The sequence below is a fragment of the Zootermopsis nevadensis genome, unplaced genomic scaffold (genome assembly GCF_977971745.1).
Source record: "Zootermopsis nevadensis isolate Lab colony 2312 unplaced genomic scaffold, Znev_1.0 Znev_ptg000013l, whole genome shotgun sequence".
In the NCBI taxonomy this organism is placed as follows: domain Eukaryota; kingdom Metazoa; phylum Arthropoda; class Insecta; order Blattodea; family Termopsidae; genus Zootermopsis; species Zootermopsis nevadensis.
In genome coordinates, this window is record NW_028259145.1 from 15,223,083 (window position 1) to 15,232,721 (window position 9,639).

General features: G+C 34.5%; 1 protein-coding gene across 2 annotated transcripts; it reads left to right on the forward strand.

Moving 5' to 3' along the window:
• Nucleotides 1-27: 27 nt before the first annotated feature.
• Nucleotides 28-9,288, forward strand: LOC110836925 (uncharacterized). Of its 2 annotated transcripts, XM_022078642.2 has the most exons (6): nt 29-281; nt 422-571; nt 1,609-1,773; nt 5,008-5,238; nt 5,970-6,144; nt 8,002-9,288. In XM_022078642.2, exons 1-6 carry the CDS (start codon nt 129-131, stop codon nt 8,400-8,402), a joined length of 1,275 nt encoding a protein of 424 aa, XP_021934334.1. In that variant the 5' UTR covers nt 29-128; the 3' UTR covers nt 8,403-9,288. The 2 variants fall into 2 exon arrangements, with proteins under 2 accessions (XP_087205033.1, XP_021934334.1); XM_087348907.1 differs by lacking the exon at nt 8,002-9,288 and having other exon boundaries at nt 28-281; nt 5,942-6,132.
• The last annotated feature ends 351 nt before the right edge of the window (nt 9,289-9,639 follow it).

Here is a 9,639-nt window from a genome sequence, read left to right on the forward strand (position 1 = left end):
AAACAAATTTTTGAGAGAGATTTTTAGTTTCAGTTTAGTAATCCGTTGGTAATGCTGAGTAGATAGAAAATGGGAGTAAATGTAATATGTAATGCTACTGTTTGTTATTTATTAGGACGAAATTAAACATGGGTGACGCGTGCAACATAAATTTAAATCTCTCAGAAATATGTCGACTTTGCCTAACTCACGAAGGAGAAATGTTACCAATTTTTGATAATAAAACTGATGTTCAGGCTCCGCCTTTACCAGTGAAAATAATGACGTGCGCTTCGGTTAAGGTTAGATTACCTCGTATTCATTTTTTCATCGCATGCTTATCCAAATAATGCAGTCTTTTAAAATGTATTACAGTGTAGTTAGAATATTAAGCTGTTAGGTTAGTTATCATACTTTCTTTTGACATGGAGTTTTGTTTCAGGTAGTAGTTGGTGATGGTTTACCAGATTTGATTTGTCACCAATGTGCCCTTCACATAGACAGTTGGTACATATTTAAGAAACAGTGCCAGAATTCGGATGTTATTCTGAGGCAGTACATCAGTAGACAACATTCAGATACTGAAAATGATGTAAGATATTTATATATAGTTATACAAAAATCAGAACATTACCCTCCCCAAGATAGTCATTTGATACCATTCAAGCTTCCATTAAATGTTTTTATTTTTGAAGAAAAGATTCGTAATTTTTTTGGATGAAAATTGTGGGAATAATTTATTTACCGATTTCTTTATAAGTAACTGAAGTCATTGACTTAATGTAACACAATTTAATAGTCATGGGTATTTAGAATTTATCTCTATTTTACTTTATTTTTAATCAGTACTAACCATGGTCATGTGTAAAAGGAGTTTACACTTATTATATCACTTAATATTGTGTTGTTGTTTAGCATATTTGATTAAAAACCATTGCACATTGTACACTCTGCATATGATCATGCCTGCACAAATCCCAAGCATCAGGTCACCATGGTGCCTAGACTTTTTTACATATTCTGATGGTTTTGTATCTTTGCATATTGTGACGTAACATTTCCACATTCACACCATGCAATTCTGATTCCATCATATTAGTGGCAGCTTGAGTGTTGGTGAATAAATTTATGTGAATATTGTTTTAATTTTTGACACTGGCTTCTAGTATTTGGAGGTGGCTCCTAAATTCATTGGAAATTTGTGCAGGCTTACACATGAGATACGTGTTTCATTAGGTACCATACTCTCATAATTTGTTGCAACACACACACACACATGATATACAGTCTGTGCATGTGTATAAATTAATGAAACCTTATGTGTCTAACTAACTTGTCATACTGCTAATCATATTTTACGTATGTTTCATTTATTGAACATGAGCTTTAATTATTGTGTATTATTTTATGGCAGACTATACCATGTGTGTTTTAAAGTAAAATTATGTTACCACTTAGAAACAGTAATATGTGTCGACAATGTTTTTCCATGTGATCTTGTTACTTAACCATTCCAGTTGGGTGCCTGTGTACGCTCTTGCAGCATTTAAACATTCCAATTGGTGGTATACCACAACCAAACTATCCATCACATCACAGTCTTTTCACATTGATCTAAAATTTATGTAGGGTGAAGAGGAACCTCTTAAAAGGAGACTGAGGACAAAGAGGAAACAAAAAACTGTGAATACTTGTAGACGAGCAATTACTGCTGCTAAAGAAGCTGCTGAAGCAGCCAGAGGAAGAAGTGCTGAAGTAACATTTGTTAATGATTTGACCGAAGATGTTGTGGAGGTTGGTAACGCTATTTACATTTGTTGGCATATTTCTTACCACTGATTTATTTTTAGGTTGTGATTAAACTATCTCTTTTACAGTTATTGAAAATCAGCGTTACAGAAATCAGTGTTTAACCATTTATGGACAGAATTTCTTATGCTGTCCTTATACACAAAAAATTATTTTTGCTTTTAGTGCCAAATGTATTTGCATGTAATGACCCTGCGTTGCATGTAATTTTTTGTTGTGGCCAGGCTCGCTCCATTGAAAGGATGAGACATGTTTACAGGCTTCTCCATTTGGAAATATGTACCTGGAGATGGAGATACCTATGTCCATGTGTGAGCATATGGGTACATTGATAATTAGAAGATTAGTCTTCTTTTGCTTTTCTGTGACTCATGTGTGCTTTCTTTGTTCTACAAAATGGTAAGAATGTGATGTACCCATTGATATATCTATTGTAGATCTTTAACACATGCACTATATTCATAATATTGCATTAAATTCAATAATTTGTAAATCAGCACAAGTTGTGGATTAATACTTGCTCTGTATTCATAATTGTGCATTAAACTGTAATATTTTTAATGTACTTTCTGTATAATCTAATTTTATTTTAACAGATAACAGTTGCTAATGACATTTGAATATATGAATGACCATCTCAGACACTGAGTATTACTTATGAGAATATTAAAATTAATATCAGTGTGACTGTGCTTCATGTCCAAAGAAATGGTAAAGAAATTTGTTGAAGAAGAATCAAGTGAGAATTCAATGATATACAATTTGGAAAATGTAAAGCGTAGGCACTTTGATTCATAAACATCTATTTGGAGAAGACAGATTACCTTTGAGTATTCTAGTTTAACATCTTAACACTAGGATAATAGGAGGAACAGGCAAATGTGTTCTGGGGGATTACATTAAAAATGTGCGTTTCATTTACGCATGATGTCTGTCTTCTGTCTAGGTGTATGTAAATCGAGCAGACATCAGGTAGATGGCAGGGCAATAGCAGGAGGTTGGACATTGCTTTCAAAGGCGCACACTTAATAGGTACTGTTCTGTTAGCAATTTTCTCAAAATCACTGATTTGTGCAGATACAGTGAAACCTCTATCCATCGTTCCCGGAACTATCGTTTTCCCGGATGCATCGTCCGTTTTGTTCGGTCCCGAATACATCCCATATAAAATAATGTTACATTTTCCCGCTTCTATCGTTCCTCGAACTATCGTTTTATCGCATCGATCGTTCAAAAATCTTAGTCCCGGCCAACAATTTTCCCGCAATGATCGTTTCTGAGAATTTAAAATGCTGGGTTTTGAGATAAATTAATACCGAAAGACGCATAATGTTTTTGGAATACGCAGTAGCGGTAACCTGTTTTGTCGCCCAACCAGCACAGATTCTTTTGGAATGAGGGGTCAGCGGTGCAAGGGTGATAGTTGGAGTGAATGGCGGTGCCCATTGTCAGAAATTTTACGATTTTAATTTGGGTGCACTCATATTTCGTTCCAGCGATGCCAGATGGCATGTGCAGTGTGAATTTCTTCACAAATGCTTTTATTACAAGTACAAAGGAAAGGCTGGCGGCACTTTTCATTCTTCTAGTTCATCTCGTTTCCAGCGGTTCAGGGTCTTCTACAGCTACGTTTCGTTGAGTTCGGCAGTAATAGTATTTCCATTCTTCCTGTTATTGTCCGCAAAGGGGGTTGGAGTGGTGAGGAAGAAGAAGACGACGACGAATGCGAGCCCGAAGCTTTGCCGAGTTTTGCCGAAGCGCACGCTGCATTGGCGAAAGTGAAGTCGTTCTTTTATGCGCTTAATATTAGTGAACGTGACGAGGAAAACATTTTGAACGTGGAAAGTGCTCTGTTTGGTCTAAAACGTAAAGTTTCGACAAACCAGTTGTCCATTAAAGACTTTTTTGGTAAAAAGAACTAACTTTGAAAGAGAAACATTGTTTTTTTTTAAATTTTTAATGCTTTCCCGCATCTATCGTTTTCCCGCATTCATCGTTTTTATTTCCCACCCCCGCCGAAAACGATGCATCGAGGTTTCACTGTATTGTATAAGGCATAACATGTATTTTATGAATGTAGGGTAATACTTTTATATCAAGTTTAATCAAAATCTGTCAGAGGGCTCAAAATACATACTTTAAAGTTTAATTAATGTTACTTATAATAATATTCATTCAACGGAAGTGCCATATGTAAATTTTATCAAAATCCATCAAAGTACTTAAAATGTGTATCTAAAGTTTATTTAGCCCTTTCCCTAAAAATTAGCTAGACTAAATAAAAATAAAAATGAATAGACAAAATTAAAACTTTACACAGTCATTGAAGCATGTTATATTTACAAATGTATGGTATCCTAATATTTCTTTACCAGTTACAAATTAAGAGTTTTATTTGTCACCTTATTCCTTTTTAATGTTCATGTTTCATCCTCTGGTGGTTTACTACTTTCCTTGGGTTGTTTTTGTTCATTTTTGTTTCTTCAGCCTGTTGTGTTGTCATATATTCATGTTGCCTTTTTACATACATTAATACTTGTTAACATCATATATACTATTGTTTAAGGTTAACAAATTTAACACACTTAAAACGGTTTTTAGTCTGCACTATTTTTTCAGGAATGTAATGAGTTAAATGGTATGATGGCCCATTCTTCTTTGCCCTTTTTACACTGTGTGATGTCATGTATTTAAAAAGGCGAACTCTGAAATTATAATTGGCAAAGAAATAATGTGACATTCTTGATATGACATATATATGTTAAAACTCTTATATTTATAAATTGACTCTTTTGATTTAATTGACATAACAGTTCTACTGTGTAGTATAACACACTGTACATTTTGGTTGGATGAATTTTAACATGTTAATTTGTAATATAAGACTGTGTTAAATTGTGTGAGGATGAAATACTGTATTGGTGTATAAGTGCTCGCAACAGGGTGTTATGGGCTGTGGTCTTTCCCCGTACTGACCCTGGTGATGGAGTCAGTAGCAGGTCTCCAAAAGTTGGTTCTGAACTAAACTTTGATGTGGCTGATCATCCAAGAAGAGTTTGCTTAACTTGTAATATTTGGAAAACAATCCCATTGTTTTCAGTTATTTTCTAAACATTGTACATAACTAGACTTTTTTTTTATTCTTGTGATTTCAGTGTGAAGGCATCTTTGTAAGTTCCTCTTTGCTTTTATGCCATAACACAAAATTTGTTTTTTTAGGAGGTTCCTGTGTATCCAGACCTCCCATGTGAAGTGAAGATGGAGGGTGGAGATGACAGAAGAACTGAAGTACATGATGAAAGTGAAGTTGAAAGGAACTCAGGGATCCTTCCTCCTCTTCCAGTTAATAAGGGTTTCCCATGCCAAGTTTGCCACAGATCATTTTCAAGCAAATCCTACTTACGAGACCACCAAGCTGTACATACAGGAGAACGAAGTTTTTCATGCTCAGTAAGTTTAACTGACAAAGCATTAGGTATAAAATACACAATGTAGAGATATGGGATATATTTTAATAGTATTTTCTGTATTGCCACTTTCTGCATTTATAATCTGCTTGCATTCTTCTTCTTTCACTTCTGGTCACAAAGTTATGTCAATAAATGATGTGTTTTGATTTCATACTTAATTTATTACAGTTGCTGGAAGGCTATAGGAAATTTTAGGATGATATTTGTTGTCCAGAATTATTTAAGGCACTAATTAACATATAAAGATTATGAACTTTGTACTGTGAGAGGTATATGGAAAGCAGAGTGAAAATCAAGCGAATTTTCATACATACGTTCTTCATTTATAAATGTTTATACTCCAGAATATGGTATTTATAGCCAGTATTCTTTCAAAACAATTATTAAAACTGAAATCCCTGTGCTGTAATTATTATTATTTTTCTTTTTTAGTTTATTAAAATATTGTACAATTTAACAAATTCAAGCTCAGACTGCTTGTTACCATGGCAACCCTGGCCTCCATTATGTTACTGCTATTTAGAATGCTAAAATTCATGGTATATATTTGTTCTGTTATTTGGTTATAAAGATTTCTATGTGTATAACTTTTGACACCTATTGCTTTCCTCATGACTACTTATAAAACTGTAGGCAATACTTGACATCTTTATTTATATGGTATAATTGATATTATATTAAAGCTTTTGGAACTTTCCTCCATGGCACCAGGAATGTGGGAAAGCATTCTATAGTGACCGCAAGTTGGCATTGCACATTAAAACACATTCTGCAGAGCGACCGTGTCTGTGTTCTGTGTGTGGAAAGGCATTCCGTGAGAAGAGTGATCTCAAAAAACATTTCAGGCTGCACTCTGATGAATCACCATTCCTCTGCAATGTTTGTGGTAGGTAGCATTAGTTAGCATTATTCAGGAAGAAAATAACAGATGAATGTGTTACAGATTAATACTGGATATGTGGGTGGGTGACTGCTTTATATGAAATTGTAATTCTTGTCTATGAGTCTGTGAAGATTTTATTTGAAATTAGAATCATGTTTCAAATATATATCATTGTTCTTTGGATAAGCTCTAAGAACTCTGTGAATATTGTTAACAGAAGCTGAACATAGAAGTCATTCTTTTGCCAAGAGATTGCTATCATATTTAAAGAATAACACACAGAAAACAGAGTTTATGAGATTGTATTCTGCAGGACATCAAAGTCGAGATTTTTTTTTTTCAATTTGATAATCTCAAAGTGACCTCTAATTGTTTCCATCTAGTTTTATTCATTGATGTACATTTACGTGACAAACAATACAGTATAGCCTCCCAACAAAAAGTAATGACTGTACAGCATCCATTGTGTTTAACTTTATTGTTAGGAACTGAATAGCTTTCATTTTTAATTTTCAAGGGCTCTGTATGTGTGCGTGCGTGCATGTTGTGGACTGTAGTCTTGTATTGGCAGTATGGTTTAAATCTTCAGTAAAGTGTTAATGCCATTGTTGCCCCATTAGGGTACTGTAATTGCTTTTTACCAAGGGGTAAAGTAGCCACAGCACAAACTAACCATTAACCTCTGTCAAGAGGCAATGTCTAGAGTGCATAGAATGTTACTTCCATGCCCCTATACATCTTCATGGAATAGTGCTTGGGAATAGTTGATAGATTTGTACTTTTTATAGTAAGTACTAGTGTACACTGGATGTAGAAATACAGTGAAATCCATATGTAATTAATCTCTGAGCAAATAGCTTTTATTGTGCTAAATCAAGGTTCTTTTTACTATGTGGGGTTATGTAAAATTATGTCAAGAAACACTTCTTATGCAACTTTCTATATGTAATTTTGATAAAGTTATTTATTTTCATAAGTAGTTAAAGAAGCTGCTTGTACACAAATAAAAATGAAATTATATAATCAGTAGTATAAAATTAATTCCATGCACTAAAATCAAGAGGCTGAAAATGACTTTGGCATTCACAAGCTAAAACTGACTAGCTGTCAGCTTCTTAAGATGACCTGTGTTCAGTGGAGTTGGTAAATTGTAGTGGTGTGCGTTGAACTGGTTCAGAATATGATCTGGTGTTAGAATTTTATGCTAGCATTACTGGACCTTGTGTTATTGTGATATTTAATTAGTTAAGCACAAAGTTACATTTTATTTTCAACACCAACCTACATTTTTGTCATGCAGTTAGAGAAGTGCTAACCCAGGCAGTATGTTTGAGTTTTCCATTGGTGCATGAATCCTACTTAAAATGAAATATAGTAATTTCTAATGTTGGCATAATGGTCTACATCAGTATCTGAAAATAACTTATCTTTCAGCTTTGTTTTAGATTGTTATATGAATAGAACTAGACTCCAAAGAAACTTGGATGCTTGGTGTCTGGATGATAATGTGATGGTGAGCCAGACAGTTATAACAATAGCAGTCTTGTTGAATATTATCCATTGCCCTAATTTTAATTAAAACATTGTTTTGGGGACTGGACAATTATACATTTTTCTAAGCCCATACTTAATTTACCATTTGCCATGATTGTTGTATGTGCTGTATTGATGTCAAACAACAGTGATGTAATTTTAATCTGGAAACAAAACTATTTGATGACAGTGTCCATGTGAAATTTGTCATGATTGTCCACAACCTTACTTCTGACATTCTCTTGCCAAAACAATAAAAGAAATCTGTACACACACATATATTTATGACATGTTTTAAATTTCCGTAATGAATATTTTTAACTGCAGGTAAGACATTCAAGACCAAGTTTTACTTAACACGTCACTTAATGATTCACTCGGGGGAGAAGAGACACACTTGTGCTGAATGTGGCAAGTCTTTTACATGGCGAGACACACTTATGGCACATGCCAAAGTCCATGCACGGGAACGTCCACTGGCCTGTAGTATGTGCAGCAAAGGTTTCAAGAGGAAGGAGGATCTGGTGCGTCACATGCGAATACACACAGGGGAGAGGCCTTTTGTGTGCCCTTATTGTGAACGTCGTTTCTCAGACAAATGGAATTTAACTCAGCATGTACGTTTGCATACTGGTCAGAAACCTTATGTGTGTTCTGTCTGTAATCAGGCTTTTACACACAATGTAACTCTGAGAAACCATGTAAAACAGCACCATTCTTTAGTTTAAAGTTTTGTGTTGTAAAAGTGTGACAGAAACATTCTGTTGTAACTTGTGCAAAATCTGCTGCAGTGCAGAATTTGGAAATTGAACAGTCGGCACTATACCACCTCTCCAACTGAACCATCATCATAGTTGCTACATTGCCATGGCGATATAAATATTTCCTAGCAGTCCAGGTGCCTGGAAAATCCTTCTATTTATACCATGCTGATGTGGCAGCACTACTCTGCAGGAGAGCATCATGATATTCTTTGCTCACAGAGCTCCATTACCAACTCTAGAGAGACCTACAGGAAGTTGGATTGCATTTGTAATATGTGTAAATGATGTTACCAGATGTGGTTGCTTTGTCCCTCCCCTATTTGTAAACAACAAAGCACCCCCTCAGAATACAGGTTCAGTTTCCTGTTACATGGCTATGTCCAACTTTCTTTCATGTGTAACATGCCAGATTTATGAGAGTGATCGATGCTTGGGAGGTAAGCAGCTCTTGAAATAAAGATATTCTACTTAAATGGCCATTTGGTCTTCTGTTGTTTATGTTGGTTGGTATACTGTATTTCATAATAGATAGAAGCATAAAATGACAGCTGTTTTCTACAAAATTTATCTGTTGCATTTTGGGCCCCAGCCATTTTATACAAAAAACATGAATGTACCTGACTTTTTTCTTGTGTAGTAAAAGTGCCACTGCAGTTAATATATTTATTTGTATGTGAAATTTTGGGCACTTTTAGGTTATTGACTGAAAGTTTCATACTTGTATGCTTCATAGTTATTGAATAAAAATTCTGAAAAACAAGTAAATAAACATGTTTCACTGTTTTGTATGTTCCATAACCATTGTATTATTTGCAATCAATGTCATTTATATAAAAACCATCAAACACAACTTTGTTATCATTTTTATTAACTCCGCTTGTTGCCTGTACCTTAGACATCTTTAGGAATTTCTAAGTCTTATGATTGATTGGAATTTGAATTTTACTTATAAGCTAGCAGTACACACAGGTAGGACTGTATTTTTGTGTTGGTGGTAGCACGGTTTAAATTGTCCTGAAACGCCCTTGGGCCAATATGACCATATCATGGGGTTGCAGGAGGTTTAGAGTGCATGTCTATTCATTTAATCTTGTTGAAGGTATTTTCATTGGTTAGTGAATTATGTTAAAATTATTAATTACATAAATTAATTCATTGTTAAAATGACAATCTGAAAATGACAAGGCATATGCAGTGAAGA

Bases quoted from the DNA above. Each gene is read 5' to 3' on its own strand.
- LOC110836925 (XM_022078642.2), top strand. From the start codon at position 129: ATGGGTGACGCGTGCAACATAAATTTAAATCTCTCAGAAATATGTCGA. The intron at 1,774-5,007 runs GTTGGTAACGCT...TTGTTTTTTTAG, and splicing joins TGACCGAAGATGTTGTGGAG to GAGGTTCCTGTGTATCCAGA. The intron at 5,239-5,969 runs GTAAGTTTAACT...CCATGGCACCAG, and splicing joins AACGAAGTTTTTCATGCTCA to GAATGTGGGAAAGCATTCTA.